Source organism: Acromyrmex echinatior, chromosome 4, assembly GCF_024713525.1.
Source record: "Acromyrmex echinatior isolate Ae372 chromosome 4, ASM2471352v2, whole genome shotgun sequence".
Lineage (NCBI taxonomy): Eukaryota > Metazoa > Arthropoda > Insecta > Hymenoptera > Formicidae > Acromyrmex > Acromyrmex echinatior.
Genome location: NC_141855.1, coordinates 6,270,210 through 6,292,090, shown reverse-complemented (window position 1 = coordinate 6,292,090; position 21,881 = coordinate 6,270,210). Strand labels below are relative to the sequence as shown.

The window sequence follows — 21,881 nt, the reverse complement described above, 5'->3', positions numbered from 1 at the left end:
TTATACATACGCACCGGCGCGGTGCCGACGGCGTAAGAAGACGACAACAACGTCTCGGCCAGTCCCTCTACCTACGCTTGCTATCGTTATGCTGCTTTCGCGTGAGGGTCCCCCTTCGTCGAACACACGACACACGTATCGTACAAGCCATTGTTTCGGTCGGTGGCAGCCGCATTTAACGAACCGCAAGGCACGTATATATCGGTAAAGCTCACGTATACCGTTTGTTCCTGTTCGCCACAACGACGGAAGCGCGGGTCTTATCGCGACTCCCTTCGATTTCGATCTCGTGTCATTTATCGAGAAACCACTGGTCTTATTTTCGAGTCCGCTATTTTCTCCGATGCTTTTATACCATTGTCTATTTCTTTTACTCAATAATCCGTTACGTTGCTGTCCCAATGTTGTATTCAAGACGCAGAAGGCTTTAAACTCATAGAATATTTATAAATCAAACTGCTTCTGATGCACTGAAAGAAAAATGTTTGATATTTTTATTAATATATAATGTTAATAATAATAACTATACCTATTTGTAGTTTTATATTTGTAAAAAATACAGTTGGCTCCAAATGTTTTATAGTTATTTTTGAGAGGCCAAATATATATATGTTTTTATATACAGAACTATAAATATAATTAGTAATAATATTTTAAGTAGTAATAAAAATGGAACTCGTAATCATAATTATTTTATTATGCAATTATAGTTACAAATACCAAACAGTTTTCTCTCGGTCTAGGAAATTTTATTTTAATTAAAAATGTCTTGGAAATATATATTTTGAATAATACATCACATGAAAATTATAATTTTTCTATTTTTTGTTCCAATTGATCTTTTCAAGAACTTCTATCTAAATAAAATATAATTCTTAATTGTTCACTAAAGGATTTCCGGATTTAAACGGGAATAATACATAGTTTTCGAAGAATGCTAGCAACGAACCGCACCATTCAGTATCAGCTTCTGTGGGGATTTCGTAAATCATGTTTTTTTCTTTCTTAGCGAACATTTCTGTTTTATCCGAAAGAAAGGTATTGCAGATAAAACTTGATTTTCCCACAAGAAGAATTTCTTCGAATTCAACTCGAAGACTTAAATCAGGAATATTTTTCTGAAGCGCAGACACGTTCTATTTTTATCTCTTCCAGGAATCTATGCTTCTTTTCGTTATTTGAGAAACTTAACTAATTAACTATTAGCGAAGTGTGAGTGTATCTGGCCGTGACGACTGTCATCAGTAATTAATTTCTTAAGAAGCTAAAGTTGTACGGCTACATTAAAAAAAAAGTCTAGTAATAACTACCAAATGTATTTTGTTCAGCATAATATATGGTACAATATTCAGTAAATATTTATTACCAAACGTAATAATACTAAACAGTCGTTTAATATTAATTATTAAATACTTAGGAAAGTAAAATTATATTTTAGTTGATTTTATTATTTAACGTTATATTAATTAAACATTTGATTGAAATTATTTCATCAAAGCTTTAGCAACTGTCATTTAGACTTGATTATTATTACTTTTTTCAGTGATACTACATATTATATGAATACGAGCTATTTTGTTTCGTGCCTGTAATTTTATTTCATGCAAACTTTCTATAGAAGTTTATTAGCTAGTAGTTTGTAAATAGATAAAGCTGTTTTGCGCCACGATATCTTAATTTTGAACAGTAAACATTGCAACTAAAATTGATCCAAATTTAAGAAAAAAAAAAAAAGAAAATATAAATTTTACATTCAGAGTTTATATATTTTTTAGAAAACTGACATTGTAAGTAAAAGAATATATATCGCAGTAAAAAACATATTAAGAAGTTATTCATCAAGAACTAAAAAATAACTTTTATTTATTGAATCTGATTTTTTTCTCAGCTTATAAATATCTTAACCTTGTCAAGACTCGCGTATTGCGAACATTCCTCCAACACTTACGGCGTAAATCGCGAGAGAAGAATTTCTCATCTCCTCTGGGAGAAGTCTGAGTACATTCTTCTCTACTCAACGGCGGATTTTTTCCGGTTTTGATATTGTAATGTGCGCGTCTCTACGTCGAATGCATACCGCATTGTAACAGGGTACCATTGTTATTGAGCTGGAGAGTTAAGTGTCGAAGCTCGTTCGCGAGACTCGTGGTACTTTAATAGATTCAACGCGAAACGCCTCGATTTCCTCGGCAAACGCTCGGGCTTCCCGCCCGGTCGCGTTCCCATTTTCCTCGCGCCATTACTCGCGGCGTGCCATCGAGCGCATAGCGCATGTCGAAGCGATTTTCCGCTCTGGAACGGCCCCAGCTTTTGTTCTCGCAAGAGAGCGCGCGAAGAGATCGGCACCGTAAATCGCGAACCCCCTCGCTTTAAAACGGCTTGCGTTTGCCGACCAAACGCGCGTGTTTTCTTCTCTCGTCGGCCGTTATTGACACGACGGACAACACCGGCTTTGTACATACTGTGCCGTCCATGTACCCTGCGGATTTGTTTGCCCGCGGCACACAGCCGCAGCCTAATGCATCCTCCTCCTTCTCCTCTTCCTCCTCCTCCTCCCTCCTCCTCGTCGAGGTGGTTCCTCTCTCGATTCCAGACCTCAATTTGATTCGCACAGACGTGGAAACCGTCGATCAATAATGCCGACTAAGTCGGCTTCTTGATGTTCGCTCCTTGATTTTGCATGCGTGAAGCATTGAGCTTCGCGCACAAGAAAGCTCTCGATACCTTGGAATCGGAACAATCGTCTCCTTTATACAACTTCTTGCCGTGAAAAAACACATCACTCACCTCTTTCCAAGGTTCTATATTATCGCGAGAGCGCTGCACGGAGTGACGAAAAATGCAGATCCGGTTGGGACTTGAAATTAGTCGCGGTAACCGTGGCGCCTGGCCGGAGAACGTGGAAAGAACTGAAATCGAGAGAATTTTTTTTAGTTATTATTCTTTCGACTTGGAATTCTTATTCAGGAGGAATCGCTGAATTTCACGGACGTCACCATCGGCGGGTCAAACGAAGCCCGTACGCCACCCCGACGCGCAAGGATGTGCAAGGATGCTGGGCCGTGCATCACGTCTCGCGTGCGAACGCACGCACGTACACATGTTCCGTTGACGGAATGGAGAACCTTGAAGGTGGCCGCGAGCTACGGACCGGTTCTTAATAATTAACATATGCAACGTTAATTTTACGGAATTATAATTTCACGTCACTCGGTACGCCCGAACCGGGTCGTAATGTGCGGGACGAGCGTAGAGAAATCGAAGAGGGAAGAGGAGGCAAAAGCTGGGAAGGTCGGCCGTATCTCATTCGGCTACTGGATGCACGGAAGGTGCTCGCAATCCCTCGATCGTATACTCTACCTTTCTTGTATATTTGCTCCATAGGAGATTAATCGCGACGATCGTACCGATTACCGCTCGTTTTAATCGTCGCCGTTGGCGCGGCGAAATTATAATAACGAACTGTCCGTCTCTTTCTTTGCGCTACTGGATATTTCGATTCTTTCAACGTCCGAGTATTAGGTATTAAAAATTTCTTAAATTATATTAATTTAAGTTACTTTGAATTAGACGAGGTGTTTCTTATAGATCTTTGGATGCTAAAAATGATGTTGTAAATTTTGTTAGCACATTAGATTTTCGAAATAATTGAAATTTAATGTGCAACAATTGCTAGTTTAAAGTAATTTTTTGTTGGAAATTAATGTTATTTTTGTAAATTAATTAGAAAATTCTAATTGCATCTTAGGCTCTTTTTTTTATTAGGTGTTGGAATTAATTCGTAGCGTTTTTTAATGAAAGAATGTTATTTATTTCACATGAGCATTAAAAAATACATTAATGAAAGTACTTCCCATCACTTGTAAAACGCTACGAATTAATTCCAACACCTAATAATATTACACACTTTCTTTTTCTTTTTTAAAATTTTATATATTTAAATATATTCACGGATTTAAAGTCCCGTATCTTTGAGTTGAAATCTTATAGTTTGAAAAGATTTGAAGTATTGTAATTTTATAAATTGTTGTAAAAGATATATAAAAGCTTTGCAAATCTACAATCATAGTGTTTTAGAATTTTACGTGCTATTTAATATTATTTTGCATTTAATATCTTAAATTAAAACAGAAATATCGTCTGTATGAGGCACGGATGGAATACTAAATTAATACTATACAGTTAATATTACAAATACAATACTAAATTAATAGTATAAAATTATTGAAGAGATTTCTAAAGCGTCTACGCAACGACTAACGAATGAGAATAATTGGAAAAAGATAAAAGATTCGTAGCGCGAGGTACAATATGGCATACGCCTTTGTGCGGCATGCGTGCGTGCGCACGAATTTAATTATCTTCGACAAAGTGTAGGTATATTACGCATTTCGATTGCTTTTCGTTGAAATATCGCGTCGCATATTTCTAAAATTAAAAACAGCATCACGGATGTTTTCTTGTGAAACACCGATATTTTTTTATGACTTCTCCTTTGTAATATTGACTGGCAGATTGAATCCAAGTTTTATTGCAATGTGTGCAATGGAAGTAAATCCAATAACGTAAACTTTTCTGGTATTTATTCGCGTAGACAATGGTATTATCAAGTAATTAGTATGAATGATAGTAAAAATTAAATTTTGCAATTATCTGTGGCATCAAATATATACCCTTATACAATTTTATTCAAATTAGTATTTGCGTCGGATATTCTAGCAATTGCAATTTGATATCACAAAAATGGATTAAATCAGAAATGAAAACTATTTGTATATATGATGTATTTTATTTTATCTTCGATAAAAACAATGCGAATATTTAATCGCGTCTTTCTCTCTCGCTTTCGCGTTATTTATATCAATATTAACATTTTATTATTTCACAATTCGTTTATAGAACTGTACAATTTATACGAATATATTTTAAATGTTGCGACTTTGCGTTTGGTTATCATTCGTATAATAAAACATAGCTAATGCCGTTTTATCAACGAACCATTTGCAGCTTTTAATTTTATCGAATTAATGAATTTTAATTGTTATCTTTCGCGGCGCAGGATATAAAATGTAAGTCTATTATTATATTTTCAATTACAATTTCTATCTCTCGCATAAAGTTAACGTGGAAATATAATGGATTGACGGTGTCGTACGGTAACTCATTAAATACCGTCGATCATTATCGATTCACAGCAGCTCCTTTCTTGCTCGCTAATCAGCCACGAGTCCCGTGTCGAGAAGTATCTAATAGAATGTAAGACTTCGGTCTCGGTACCGGTCGTCTCATTGTTGTCAGGCGCAATCGGATGATCTATGCGTGACTGCCTCCAGCACGGAAGAATCTTTTAATTCGATGAATCCTAATATTAATAAGTCGCCGGCGACTTCGTCGATCCCGAGAGTTCGTGGCGATGATGCCCGTGAATTACATATGTGAGTAATGCATGATGATGCAACACTTGCGGCAATGACTTGCGGCGCGCAGCGACCAGGGCGATTTTTAATAATTCAATCAAGAGATGAATAATCCAACGGCGTGAGACTGGAACACTTCAGCGTTGTTAATTATTGAGGGTCTTAACCCTTTCGTATGTTCGTAGTGGGATGATATATTAAAGTGATGCATTGGCGACTGATTGTACGTCGAGTTATAGGTGGGGTGATATTTTCTTTTCAGTATTTCTCAGAATGTACGATTCTCATAAATCTTTTTGTCCTTTGAAAGAATATTATATAATATTTGCAAAGTATTTTTATAATCGCAGCACGCAAAAGCTATTTGAAATCAATATACCGAATAGCGAAATATTTAATATGATTTTTCTATCGAACACATGTATTAAATTTTTCAAAGAAATAATAAAATACAAAAATGTAGAATATTACATGTAAAATTTTTTTAGATAAGAATAACATTGTTTTTAAATGACACACATATATTTATATTAATATATATACTTTATTACTAATTACGACGAAGTAGTAATTAATATCATGCAGCAATAAAAATAAGAGTACAAGATACATTACATGATTATAAAAGTGTGATTTTAAAAATTCAAATAAACTATATGATTTTATCATAATAAAGTCATAATATAACGGAGAATTTATTTTCCTCTGTTGGCCAATGTAAAGTTTTAAACTGGCCAACATGACATGCTGTTTCGCGTGGCTCGCAATTAATTCCTCGCATAATTGATATACGAATCTGAAACTTCTCTCACGCGAGGGTATTTTGCTTCGCAATTCTTTACTTCTCTGAAATTCTCTTAAATGCAACATGTTTGTCCTACATAGTAAAAGCACAGAGCAAATTTTTATCAAATTAATTATTTAAAATTACACTGACAAGAAAAATTTTTGTTTGAAAATGGACGAACTAGAAGATTCTAATCATATTAATAAGAATTCTAATTACCTCAAATAGAATTAATGGATTCAATCAGAACATTCTGATTTGTTCATTTTCAGCCAGAATTCTAATTAAACCAATCAGACTTTTTTTCCAGTGTATAATACTTTATTTGCAATAAGGTTATGTTACAAATTACATTACGTAATTGCGGTGATACATTTTTAACGCAATCTATCCTCTTCATTATGAAATAATAAATTATGCGATCAGTATTATATTTGCAAATGTGATTAATGTGCGCAAAATTGACATTTAAATGAGGTTTTTTATTTATCTGATATTTCTACTTCATATCTTTATGTCTTTCTTTTTATGATTTATATATCTTTATATCACGAAAATATTACAAGAATAAGTGAAAGCCGTATACTTTCACTTGTAATATTTTTGTAATAAAAACAATGCGAATAAGCTTCTTTACGAGATCCATAAATGGTAAAAATGCACAAGCTCGTGTATATACGCGCAGATATTAATAGAATTGTGGGAGGATGCGAGAACGTATGTCGAATAACGAATGATTCGCAACAACTCTTTCATCTAACAGCGCGCATGAATGTACAATATTTTGAATGGTGACACGGGCGAAACATTTTTATCCAATAAAAGTTTTTCACAAACTCTGTTGCTTACTAGTTTTTCAAAAGTTGATAAAAATATTCGAGATCTGAATAGGAATAGATTTCAATGTACAGGAGAGCAACTATAAAATTGTGATTAATGTTTACTCGAATATATGACATTCGATTAAAATATAGCATTTTTATTACAACTTTCGATAAAAATATATCGTGAATTGTTATTAGCGAACCAAATATGAGAACATTCATCAATAAAATTCTTATCGATAATTTCAATATGCAATCGCGAAAATTATTTATTAACATTTAAATGAGTCTTCTCCAATGTTTTTGGAAAAATTTTAGAAATAAAATTTTATTATGTTTGATGTTGGGTTTGAGAATATGGCTTTAGACATGTCTATAGATCTTAAGCTGAATCTTGGCTCCGCGCAGGAAATCATTGTGAGTTACTTCAATGACTTGGACTCCTCTGAAGGACTCGTCTCGACTTCCCTGCTGGATCCTTTCGACCTCTTGACATCCGCGCTCCTCGACCAGCTTAATGTTTTTTTACTTTATCAATAGGCGTCTTGGCCTTCTGACATTTGCGATCAAACTTTCGATAGGATCGTATAATCTGTTGACGTGCAAAAATCAAGTGTTGCGTTTGCGCGATGCAATAGACTGCTGCGATTCATAACTTTGCATATACGTATTATTTTGTGTACGCATATATATTATTATTAATTTAAACGTTACATGATCAATGTTATATGATCAATTACGTTGTAAATTTACTTTCTAGTTTTCATTGTAAGTATGCTTTCCAGATTTCTTAATTTTTATTTCTTATTATAACTTATTCTTTCTAATACGATTCGATTTTACTTGTGTAAGAGAGAATTATTGAAAGGAAAAATATGTAAGCATTTGAAAAATAATCGTTATTTTAAATTTATATTTAACGGGCTATTATTTATTAGAGATATCAAATAATATAATCCAATAATTATATGTAACAGATTTTATAATATAAAAGGAAAGATAAATAATTTAATTTTTAAATATTCCTTTTTTTATGTTCTTGTATAATAATTTTTGCAAATTCTCGGTATTTCATTTACAATTTGCATTTAAATTGAATTGTTAATATCTAGTGTCAAATTTAAATTATTAAAATTAATTAATATACAATCGACCGTTATTTCTGCGACCCGAGAAAATCTTCGGATCAGTCTTAGGCAAGCGTTTCCTCTCTCCTTTCATTACCGCTAGTCCCATCCATACACGAGTATAACTGGCTCCCAAAAACTGACCCAGATCACACGTGTGGTCACGCGTCGATCCGGTCGATTCTAAGCCCAGGCATATTCTTTTGCTCTTCATCCGGCCGCCGTCCGATCCAGTCCGCCACCCGGTTCGGCTTGACTTTGGTGTATTGGGTTTCACATGGAGTTACACGTACGCGCAGTCGTGCGTGCAGCTAACAAGACGCTCTTCAACGTAGATGGCCCGTCTTCATGTAGGTAGGTATACCGCCCGCGAGCGATTCGCGCTAATTTTACTTCCCGCCGTGCCCCGCCGTCACGGATGACTGGCCGGTTTTCCGAACGTTTTTGCCACCGTGTGTACTACACGTCGATACCGGTCTCTCATCTATTTTCACGATCTGCGCGTCTAACTTACGTCTGCAAAATCATGTGGTGCGGGCATAGCTCTTGGATATGCATTGCTTGCTTAGGGAGATTGATTTGGCGTATCGATTCATTTTTGATAAGCGAAAATTGGATGCGAAATTCCGCTTAATTGAATCAACGATCTGAGTAACCAGCCAAGCAAATTTTCTTTATTTTCTTATTGTATATCTTATTGTTGACTGTAATGTCTGTTTCTATCAGTGTAGATTAATTTTAATCTTGGTTTAATGTGTTCATCTTTTTCTAACTAAAAAAAAAACTAGAAAAAGATAAAGTTAGTTGAATTAAGATTAAATTACATTGGTAGGCATAAAAATGTATGTTTATTATAATCAATTGAGATCAAAGAGTGAGAGTGAGAGGAGGGGAGGGGGAGGGGGGGAAGGGAGAGAATTTCCATTTTCTCAAAAAGTTAATATTTTTTAATTGAAATAATTGAATTAATTTTAATATTGTAGAAAATTTTGGATGTTAGATCTTGAATTATCGAGCATGATTTTATACTGCAATATGTCTGCATATAAATCTATATATAGTAATTTTATAACTTTAAATATTTGGCGAAACATAAAAGCTCTCAGTTTACTATTTTTGTGGAATTGCTTATTTCTGAATCTTCATATTTTTTATATGTATAATATCCGAATTATTGAATTTTTACTTAATCATCAATATGATCTTTTCTGTTCTGTCGTGAGCTTAATGAACAATATTACTCTTTCATTCCAGTATCCCAATATCTAGATAATATAGCGGACCCACAGTCGACAATATTGTATATCGGTGACGTCACATCATCTAACAATATAAGCAGCTGTCGTTAATCGAACATCCGTGATCTCGAAATACAAGCGAAAAGAATATCGCTCGCTTAGGCGATACTTGAACAGTTAACGCGAATAAAAGGCATTAAACGGGGTCACAAAACACCTTTAACAGACGGCGATATCTCGTACATACGATAATGAGTAAAGTAACGACTAGTTAGCGAGTATATTAGGTTAATTGCGATATCATGTTGCGGCGTGACGGTGTAAATTTAACAGATGCTATGCAACAATATGATGCCGCCGATAGTGTCTTTATTGCGATCAAATGGTCTTTGAATGTTTAATACTCCTCCATGATTGATTCTAACGGTGCTCCTTCCCCTTTAAATTAATTTTATTTTATTTAGAATGGATACACGAAAAGAACGCTTTTGCTGAAATTATTTAAAAGTTTGGCTAAATACAGATCTGAAAATATAATAATTTTGTTTGTTGGACCATCAAAATAATTATGCAGGAAACTGAAGCATAATTAGCAATGCTGCCAAAAGTTTTGACATTTTAGCAACCAATGGGTATCCTATATAATTATTTTGATAGTCCAATAAAATTATTTTCAGATCTCTGTATTTTATGATTTTTTTTGTTAGATACTTCAAAACCATTCTTTCTGTGTAATTTTGCAATGATTCTCGATAATAATCCATGTATCGTTCAATTGTATTAGCTGGCTTTTGTATCGATTGATTAGCGGAAAGAGTTATACGAGGTAGAATATAGAATTTCAATATATCAAAAAGTAATTTGATATTGAAAACAAAGTACCGATGGCATCAATATACCGTAAGCATTACCGTCCTCCGCACACGGAAGACGCCTTCGGGCAATGTTCTCGAATGATATAACGAGGCTCCAGTCGGCGATCGGTCCTTCGAAAGTGGAAGGTAAATACCGAAGGGAGAAGACCGTTGCCGCGACAACAATAACAACAGCAACAACAGCAGCAATACGGAGCCATCTCGGTTATCGGAAACTGACGCTGCCTGCCTCTTGGCAAGTGCATCGACAACGCGTGCATCTCACCCCGGGTGCACCTGCATGCGATATCGATTACATACGAGGCATGCATGTACATACGTACGTAAAGCTCGGTTTATAGTTTTGGAATGCCTTGTCAGTGGTATTGGGAATATCCCACGTAGGCTCTCACTGCACTAGCAATGATTTATGTACATCTTGCTGGGAAATTTATCGCCGTAACAGAAGGCACCATATTTCTGACATTGTTAAACTTATATATAATTTCTAATAAATGTACACTATTAGAAATGTTTTCTTTACATGTAAATGAAGCTCGTGGTTATGAAATTAAAAGTGATTTAACTGAAAATTAAGTTACAATAGTTACTTAAATGTAATGAACGTGCATATTAAATTTCATAAATTTTCATGAAAAATGCATTAAATTTCATGTACATGTACACAAATATTAAATTTAATATAATGTCATGAAAATGAAGGTTTAAATTGTTTTAAACTTAAAAGTTTATTTTAAACTTAAAAGTTTTAAACTTAAAAGTTTAAATTTCTTGAAATTTTTAACAGGTAAATTATAAAAAATATATGGTTATACGGAAGATCAGTTTTGCTAATGCATCTAAAAATTTATTTGACTTTGTTAGATCAATAAAGTAATTATATATAGTTATATATAGTTATATATAGAACAAGTTGGTTGCTTAAAACTTTTTATGGTACTCATTATGCTTGAGCTTACATAATTATTTTGATAGTCCTACAAAATTTTGATAGCTCGATAAAATTATTTTCAGATTTGTATCTAAATTTTTAGATACTTTAGCATAATCGTTCTTTCCGTGTGTATCCACATAATATTTTGTAATTTATCTTAAATGGATGCACAAGAAAGCACAAATAAATTGATACATTTTGAAATTCTTCACGTTTCTGTATGATAAAGTCGTACCTTGTGTTTTTGCACCATTTAAATCTCTTTATTGAAAAACTGTTTTTTCAAATTAATTTAACTCGCATAAAAGATTTACCGTGAAATGAAAACATCATTGAAATAAAAGCATTATACATTGTACTCTTATAGTATTTCATGCGAATCGGAGTATTTCTACGAAGGATTTCTCGAGAGCGCTGCTAATTGCCTCTACTAGCGCGACTGTTTATTTTCTCCCCTTTAAACTACAGTAAAATACTAGTGACGTTTATAACGATGGGCGGCCGCGCTTGAACGGGAGCTTCGGCGAAATCAGGAGGATTAACCAGCGCGCTCAGAATGGAGTTCGAGAGAACTGTCGTGGCCCAGTAGTGGAAATCCTCCTTAAGCTGATCGAGGTGCTCCGATATCATTAGAGGAGCTATTCGAGACTCGCACATACGTCCTTCTTGTCCTCGTCTCCTTGTCCAACGGCGACTTCTCATCGGAAAAAGGTCTCTCGTGTCGAAGACAATGTCGTGGCGCGTATCGTGCATCATATTTCACGGTCATTTCTTTTTTGTGTCCACTGCGCGTATATCGCTCCGGTTCGGGGCCCGATGGCGACGAAAACTCTTCTCGAGGGACCACCGTGATACCGAATTTACGGCCCTCCCGCGACGCCGGATGCCGACGATGTGTTCACCCTTTTCTTTCTTCCGCATCTGCTCGTTCTGCCACGTCGGATTGATTTTGATGTAATTTCGCGAGTACAATGTTCGAAGCTTGATACGTACATCCTTGACAACGATTTGAACATTGGAAACTTTATTAATAATTATTAGAATAAAAACTGAGGAGAAATAAAATTTATGTCCGTTTCAATATAGATTAACTTTAATCTCAATTCGACTTAGTCTTGATCTTTTTCTAATTAAATTCTTAGAGAACTAGAGAGAGATAGATGAAGAGTAAGTTGAATCGAGATAAAGTTAATCTATATTAGTGCAAACGGACTTGGTTAATTTATTAATAATTTTTAAATAGGTAAAGAGATTGTGAAGAAAGTTCTCTAAAAGCCTGCAAAACAACACGTAACACAATTGATAGTTCTATAATATATTAAACGCTTGTCATACAAATTTTATTTGGATTTAACGTTGCGTTGTTTTGTAATAGTTTAAAATTGCAGACTATAACTCTAACTTCGAGACATCATATTTATACGAAATAAGCGCAACGGCATATAACTTTTATTCGGTGGGTGCAGGAACTGGCGTAATTTTTATGATCCGTCGTAATTGCGTGGCAAGTGCCGTTTATTTATAATACGGGCGTAAAAGTTACAATGTGCAGCCACGCTTGAAGATGCGGCGAGAACTGTATTAATATATAGCACCGTTAAACCCGCCACGACCCGCAATTGTTTCGTCTGAGCACATATCACTAGATGAGAATTTGTTCGTTGGTGGTAAAATCATTTAATGACGCTATTGTGATAATAATGTCGCGCAATGAGTCTCAGAATAGCTTTATTGATTTTGTTAGATTGCAACGTAGTAGAATATATTTCTTACAAACGTAAGATAGGGATGATATCGCAATCTTACTTAAAAAATAATAATTAAAGAAACATGATTTTTTAATTATTGAGGATGAATGGAAATAGGAGATGGAAAACATTATCCTGTTAATCATCAAAAGTGAACTAATTTAACTTTATAAAAAAAAAATTATTGAAACGTCATAGAAAAGACGAAAAAAAATCGTTGTAACTCAAAAAGGATGAAACGAAAATGATAAAAATTTGATGTATTAAGAATATATCCTTTTTGCTGACGCTATTTGATTAGTCAATAATTTTCTGTCAAGTTGAAAAATAGTTTCTTCTCTTTTTTGGAAAATTCAATTTTTCAATTATATCATTTTTAAAGTAAGAGAGTGATATATATTGTTCAAACAATTTGTATATACAAGTTGCTTATAAATCGATTTCCTTCGCCCCATACACACATACATTACATTTTATTTTATTTAAAAATATATTTATATCTTTTTTATATTAAGTGACTTTTCAATTGCATAATTTCCTCATTAGATCGGGTAAATTATAATAATAAGAAGAATACGCATAATTTGAGTATGATATAAAATATAAAATTTATCTTTCTACTGCAATTTCTATTGCAGTCACAAAAAAACCAATTAAATTTTATATACATTACACTATACATTTCCGCGTATTCCTTTAATTTTACGAACGAGAAAAACATAATACATATCACTATTACGTTTAATATGATTTATCTACATTGATATAATATCGCAATATTATTTTGTTGTTTTACGTTTGCTCGGAATTCGAGCTCTATCGCTCTGACCGACTTTTGATCCAAATTGCCAAAGATTCGCGGAAGTGGAAGATGCGCCGACTTGCATTTAAGAGAATACAGAGTTAATAATTTCTCTCTAGCGACAAAAACTGACTCTGGTATTCCCCTTAACGAGGGTCATTGAGGTCCCTTGACTTTATGGTGGCGTATCTGGTCGCGATTGACGTCCCGTGCTCGCCGTCAATAGAAGGATTCTGGTCGGGTTTTGTAAAGACGGCTGAAACGCGCTGCTGCTTCTTGTCGATCGATTTTTCACATTCCTACGCCATTGAGTACAAGACCAGCATTGTTTGTCGTAAGTGCGAGATACGCCGCGCCGTGACGGGCTGCGTGATAGGGGAAGTCGTAACGGGTCGTGGATACGGTTCGTAGTTGTCCGTACTTTGTGGGCTCTTGTTGGAGAGATCGATCGCCGATACTTCGGCAAGAATTTATTTGCATTGTGAGCCGCGCCGTGAAACGCGATCCGCGATCGCCATTGTCGCTGATAAGTGCGGAATCTCTATTGGTGCACTCTCTTCTAAGCAGAGAGAAAAAGAGACTGATACGGAAATAAATTAATATAGAGAATTTTGAATGTCAATTAAGAGTCGGAAAGAGCTAGATAACATCGTTGCTTTGCATCTGCAAGGGAATATATGAATGTAAATATCTATCAGCATCTCCTTTGAGAATTGAGATATATGTGACTGACTTTCTGCAGAGCTAAAATTGAATACGCTGTTAGTAGCTGTTTCGTTCAATTTTCCTTTCATATTGATGTACAAATTGATGTCAATACATATCAATGCATATCTTACCATAAGGCAACTTCTTTTTAGCAAATCATTTGTCTTTATTTTTTCTTATGTTTAATTATTTTATTAATTATTAATATGATGAGAAAAAAATTCACTATAGCTGAAACAGTTTCATATTTTAAGGTACAATGAAAGAATAATGAATTATAACAATCTTACTTAAGAAAAAGTTGTAAGATTTTTAAAATAGACTCTCGTCCCCTAAAGAGATTAATAATTACATTTAATTATTTTATATAATACAATATATTGATACTATTTGATATACACAAGTCGTTTAGTTAAAGATATCGAGATAAAAAGATGACTTAACCGGGACAATTATTTTCTGGTTGCCCAAGTCGCCTCAACACGTATAGATAATCGAAAACAGCCTGGTGCGATCTCAGCAGCGAATCGCATCGCGAATAAGGAGAGGCATGTAATGAACGACGACGGGAGTCTCGCTCGCAGCCGTGGCGTAGACAAAAATCAGAAATTCCTCGTTCTCAATCCGGCTGCGATCTCGCGCGATCCGATCCTCTTCGCAGCGTGTCTTCTGCAGTGAGTAGGATCTCAGGGCAGATGGCTACACGGCGTTGGGCGTCGCGGGCGAACGCGCTACGTCGCAATGCTTCATTCGCTCGCGTGTGATGCAACTGGTGCATCGCGAAAGACATGCCGCCCCTCGATTACGAGCGCGTCGCGCGTGTGGATATAGCTGAGATAGCGCATTTTTCTGATTTCGCGCGAGTACACAACACGCTTACGTATGCACGCACAATTGCGTACGCGCGTCGTGCGCTACTGCTGGCTGCACCACTGCTCTTCTCCATCCCGCGTCAGAATGCCTGCCTCTTCCTTCCCCCCTCCTCCCCCCTCTCGATCCGCGGCGGCGCGATCTAATGATTAATTAAGCTTTCCGAGAAAACGCAACAAGTGAAACGTTATTAACACTTAGTGGCACAGTTTACTTGGATCAGCGCCGGTCGAAGGCTTTCCCCTTCGCCCCTTTGTGTGTGATCTCTTAGCTTGTGTGTTGCTCTTCCTGTTCGCGCGAGAACCTTGAGACTCGGCTTCTAACTCGATCGATGCACGTCAAGAAATATGAATATTTCGATTTTTTTTTTTATTTAACTGTAATAAATAGAAATAGACCGAGATAAGTGAATAAATATAAATAAGAAAGAAAAGAGGGGTGAACTTCCGAAAACGTGAAATATCATGATTATCATGAAATTTGGTAGATATACTCCAAATGACGTTAAATGATTGCCCTTGAATGGATTTTCACCGATAAAAAGGTTTAATGTCAAAAATGTTTAAGTAAAGTTATGTATCACCTAAATACATTACCGTTACATAACTCGCTGTAATAAGGCGTGAAGAAACTTCATCTCCTGCTCCCCCCTGCAAAGGGGCGCACGACTCTCACCCCCGACTCTCATCCTTTTTATCCCCTGCTTCAGACCCTATTACACGCCCTATTACAGCGAGCTATGTAATGGTAATGTATTTAGGTGGTATATAAATTTACTTATACATTTTTGACATTAAATTTTTTTGTCGATGAAACTCCATTTAAGGGCATTCATTTGGAATATTTCTGCCAAATTTCATGATAATCGGGCGTTCGGAAATTTATCCGAAAAGAGTCAAACAGAATGGATCTTACAAAGGAATGATCGGAACTGTCCCTCACTGATTTTGATAGGCTTTAGATATGTTGTAGAGTATAAAAAAATATTTATTTGAAAATTAAATCTATTTATTAAATTACACATAATTATTAATTGTTAATCTTTACAGGAAGAGGAGAAGCCACTATGACGATGTTGAAACAGTGTCATATCAATATTTAAGAAGCAATGAAAAAAAATGAATTATAACAGACAATAATATTTCCTTGTTTATTTTGACATTAAGAGCGTCTTTGCATAACTTGGATGTAAAATATTTAAGTCAAATATTGTAGTATCAGATTTTTCCTTATCTTGCTTGTGACTGTATTCAATTCACAGAACGGTGCCTCGACGCATCAAAGCTTCTCGCCATCTGGATTTCGCATCGGGGTTTGCTTCCTCTTTTCAGTATCGCTTTTGAGTAATTTCCATGGAAAGATAATACGACTGGCATCATAACTACGCATCACGGCTTATCATCGCCGTATGCGTTTTCTATTTGTCCGTATATGTTTCCCAGCTCGCAGACGCCATTTAGACGCTTATGAATAATTAACGTGGAGAAGTGACAAGTTGGTCGCAGTTTCGCCGTCTATGCATATTTTCTTCGTTGCAAATCTCGCTTGTTTGCACTTCTCCTTTTCCTTTAGCTGGAAGAAAGCGAGTTCGGCCGAAGCTCTATTCATATACTAAATATTCATACTTAAAACCTACTTTTAATGTATCTCATGTTTTATCTATCATTAAATATTTTAGTTAGATATATCAGGTAATATATGTGCTGTATTTTCGTCACGTTTTCTTTATTTTTCTTTTCTTATATGCTGTGTTTATAAAGCCATGAACGTGCTCCCAAGTTAATTCGTCAACCGAAAAAAAATGTCGTTTCCGGGGACGTGGTGCGTAATAGTTATCCCGCGTGGCAACGGATGTTGAGATTGCATGTCGAGTTCGATCTCAGGATGCAAGGGGGAAGGGTGGAGAAAGAACCTAGAGACTGTATGCGATGGGAAAAATTGAGACGTGCGTATGGTGTAGTTCGATCAAGTCGAGATAAGTCAACGCGAATTGGTTATATCGATTGCCAGGATCTACATCTACGTAGTTAAGCTGCATTATTAATGATTAATGCCAATGGAAGTAACATGTTGTCCGAGACCTGTCAACGAGAATTAGTTTTTTTACCGTTTTGGATAAGTTTAACTCCGTGTCGTATATATTACAAAATATGTTTTTTTTTTAAGATAAATATACTATATTTGCGTGAAATATTTTTTGATCGTTAATTTTTAGATATCTTTCTTTCTTATTTCAAAAGTAACACAACTAAAAAAAATTAAGTTTTCCAGGAAGAAACTACAATATTTTCTTGACAGAAAATTATTGATTAATTAAATAATATCGGCAAAAAGAATTTTAGAAACAATGCCATTTTTGTCATTTTTGTTTCACGATTTTAAAAAACTGCCCTTTTTATGACGATTTTTTAAATGAAATGAAATTAATCTGCTTTTGATGGATAATGTTTACTAAATTCATTCATGGTAATAACTCGAGAAATTTTTTTTTAGTTGTGTCAATTTTGAGTAAATAAGGAAATGATATGTGTAAAGATTAACACAATAATTAGAGAAAGAGAAAGACAGATACAAACTCTTTTTAATTGTATATTGTAAATACATTTATTTTTATTATATTTATAAGTAATTTATATTTATATTTATAATTTATTAGTTAACGCACTTTTATTAGTTAAAGCGAGAAGAGAAATACATAAAAGCGCAAAGGATTAAATAAAGTTTATCGCTGACATTATCGGCTTCAATTCATTATTATCATTGCACATCTGCGAAAATGCGCGTTAGTTGTTCAATGAAGATTAAGATCGCATTCTTGAAATTTCTAACTCAATGAAAGCAGGCGAACGGGCGATTCTGCTGACGATAAAAGAGTAATTGCCCCGCTCGGTGCGAACGGTTTTCGGTCACGAAACTATAAATTGCACCCGCCATTACGCTCATCGATCTTCGTATTTATAATAGATCGATTTATACGCCTGCCTCTATCTTTGTTGCAGATCGATTCTAGCCCTGATGATGCTGAGCACGGCCGGTGTCTCGTCTTCCCATATACCCGACAAATATCCCATAGAAGTAAGTCTTATCTTTACAATACAACATTGTTTCAACTACTGGTTTATATTCTTGTTAAACATTCGCGTTTGAGAATATGCGTTGTACATTTTTATTGAATGACTCAACATGTTTAAATAATTTTACCATCATTATGGACTAATTGCGATCGATATAATGGAAGAATGTAACTGAAAATATTACAAAACTGAAAGCATTACGTTATTACGACAGAAGATAAATATGAAGGAATACTATCAAGACTTTATATAACTATAATCTGTAGAAATTGTATAAATCTGTATAAATCTAATCGTTTTTTATTAATTTTATTAAATTTGCGTTCTCTACATGAATAAGGATGACCTAATAATAAGGTCATTAGTGATATAACATAAGATATAAACGTCAACTTCAGACATAAACATATGTTCTTAGAATTTGAAATAAAAATCTGGCTTGTAGCCTCTTCTTATTTATTGTTAATTAAAAAAAATTATATTTAAATTTAAGTATCATTTTTTAAAAATTAAATAAGTATGTATTGTCCGTAAGCAAATGTGATCTCATTAGTACTCTCTAATCTAAATCTAAACAAATATTTATTCAAATTTTGTAATTTTTTTTTCAGTGTGAAGATAAGAAATAATAAAATGTTATTTAATTCAAGGAATTGAGTTACCATTGCTTTTTGATATCTAACAATGTAAACTTCGAAAAACAATCTCATTTCATTAATAATGGCAAGTGACGGGGAACTAATTTTACAGTATAGTTCGATGACAAGCTAGTTATGCTAGTTAGTAAGCTTTTACTCAGAATCAATGTCGTCGATTAAGCATCAATAAATAATCACGTCCGCGACAAGCTAAATTCGATCTCGCGATTGGCTATTGCGACAATTCCGTTCGCTTCTCTGACAACAATCCTCGTCGTGCGCGAGATGCATATTAATTCGATCCACTTGCGGGAATTAATACGCAATTACGTGGCATTATGCGGAGTGAGGGGGTAATTAATTGACACCGAAGGAGGTCCCTAAATTACGCTGGTACAGAGAACAAGGCCACGTGGTGTGCGACACGAGAACGAACGCAAACACGGTCTGCATGCTGTGCAACCACCGCTGCCATTTTATAATTACACTTAAGAACCCGTTTGTTCTAGAAAACGTGTGTATTACGAATGACACGAAAATAGACGACACAGCTTAAGAAATACGGCGCATTCCGGCTACCCGAATGTTACACATGCGACCTTCATCTTAGGCCTACGTTGACGTCAAGGTCGCTTCTCCGAAGCGATACACACTTCCGGAATTGCTTTCTTGAAAGACCAATACTATAATAAGAATTTTCAGAGCATTACGTAATTCTCGACGAATTTTCAGCTAAGCTTAACTGTAGAGTATAATTTCTCATCAGTTTTTCTAATGGAAAGAACAGTTTTGTTGAAGTATCTAAAAATTTAACTAGATACAGATCTAAAAATAATTTTGTTGTACTATTAAAACAATTACGTAGGAATTTTATGATAAGTAATGCTGTAAAAAGTTTTGACATTCTAGCAATCAGTTTGAATACAATTATTTTGATAGCTTAACAAAATTATTTTCAGATCTGTATCTATCTAAATTTTTAGATACTTTAGGAATATCATTGTTTCCATGTTTCCATGTTTATTTCCATGTTATTATGATTTGTATATTTATTTTTCTGTTATATTTATACTTTTTTGCATATCACCGAAAAAAATGATACAAGTAAAAAATATAAAATTGTTCAGGAGAGAAGGAAAAGAAAATTGCATATTTAAAAATTAATTATTACGGCAGTATTAAATATAAGTTAATTACAGCTTTACAAATTACTTTCAAATTTTATTTGTAAAAGTAATATCGATAAAAAAAATAATCATATTTAACGGTGTTATATTAGACTATTAAAAATTACTCCTATTTTAATTGGTGTCATTTTCCTCGTTTTCTTTCTATTCTTTCTATTCTACTTTCTGTTTGAATTCGATTAACTTCCATCACTTTTTCTGAAGGCCGATAGATTTAAAATACAATCTGCACATAATATGAAATTCGAAAAGTTTCGACTTGAGTCACTTTTCATGCGATATTATATATTTTATATTATCCATATATTTTATATTATCTTTATGTTTTCTTATATATTATTCATATGCTATCTTCTTATAATTATATTCTTATCGATTTGATATGAAAATCCAGACAAAGTAATAGAAACTCAAGTAAACTCAATTCGATTAGCTTCTAATCAGATTCATGTCTTCCCCTCAATATTATTTAAAAATACATGAAGCATCCTTTCTTTTTAAATACGGTCAAAGTCTCACTGTAAATGCTTTGAAGCACTTGATTGATCAATCAGAGGAAAGAATTTTACGAATTGATCAATCAAAGCATTACGTTGATCGTACTCTCTCTCTCTCTCTCTCTCTCTCTCTCTCTCTCTGTGAAGTATTATCGTTACATGAATTTATTCTTGATAAGGTCTCATTATTCCGTATACTGTAAAAATATCTCCTCATATATATCCAAGAATATATCCTTCTTTGTACAGAGCCTTTACTGTATAAACGCTGTGATTAACGTTCCAGAGTTAATGCCAGGTATTAAGGAAGTATTAGTTTGCTGCTCTTGGGGTTAACGACTTGCAAAAAAAATAGCTAAGAGCTCTTCATTCGAATTCTAAATTCACCGTTTGACACTAAATTCAATATTGACACACGATGTTTACAAAAAGCGTAATTGCCTGTTTGTGTTATTTTTTTTTCGTGAAATCTAAATCCTTATCGGCTTGTTAAAAATAGAAGCGATCCTCGGTGACGCGACGCACAGAACAAATTGACAAACGTGGGCGGAACAAAAGTCACATTTAAGAGGCCTTTCGAGATTTAACGGTTGTTATTCGTCTCGCGACAGGTTCGGCGAAATCGATGATTTGTATTCCGGTCTCGAGATATTACGCCCATAGCGTGCGAGGGAACAAGAGATGCGACTCTTCCCGTTTGATTAATTAGACGTGCGCGATCGAAGGGAGGATCGGACGTGAAGTATGAAGCGCGGGAAATCTTTACGTGAGAACGTCATGCCTTTCTTCCTGGTGGTGAAGCGACGTTACTTTAGCAAACTTCCGGCAGAAGTTAATGCAACGAGTAGCCTATGGTGCGCGGAGATAGATCGAATGCCGTTAATTCAACGCCGTGTGTATGCAATACGGTAATCGATCTTTCGTTTAATTAATCACGACAAGAGTACGTGATACCGAAACGCATACGATCTAATTGGGATCTCGTTCGCAGTAGCGATATTAATTACCGAACAAACAGTTTGTGCTCTATGATGTTGGCGTGTGATTAACAGGAACAAAATACCAGACATACGTATCTGCCTCATCGTTTAATTACCGTCTAGTTACCTGCTTCGATATTTTTTTTCACTGTAATAGCTATCGTCGCTTTTCACA

The 21,881-nt window shown here is 34.8% G+C and overlaps 1 protein-coding gene across 5 annotated transcripts in view; it reads left to right on the top strand.

The window, feature by feature from the left end:
• LOC105151929 (thrombospondin type-1 domain-containing protein 4) overlaps window positions 1-21,881 on the top strand; it is a 93,563-nt gene that overhangs the window by 52,968 nt on the left and 18,714 nt on the right. For all 5 annotated transcript variants that reach the window (XR_015544726.1, XM_087405095.1, XM_087405094.1 and 2 more), the window contains one exon: window positions 18,330-18,405. Coding sequence is in view for 4 of the 5 variants with exons in the window: in XM_087405095.1 (XP_087261221.1) it covers window positions 18,330-18,405 (76 nt within the window). In the remaining variant the exon portion in view is untranslated. The remainder of the gene's footprint in view (window positions 1-18,329; window positions 18,406-21,881) is intronic.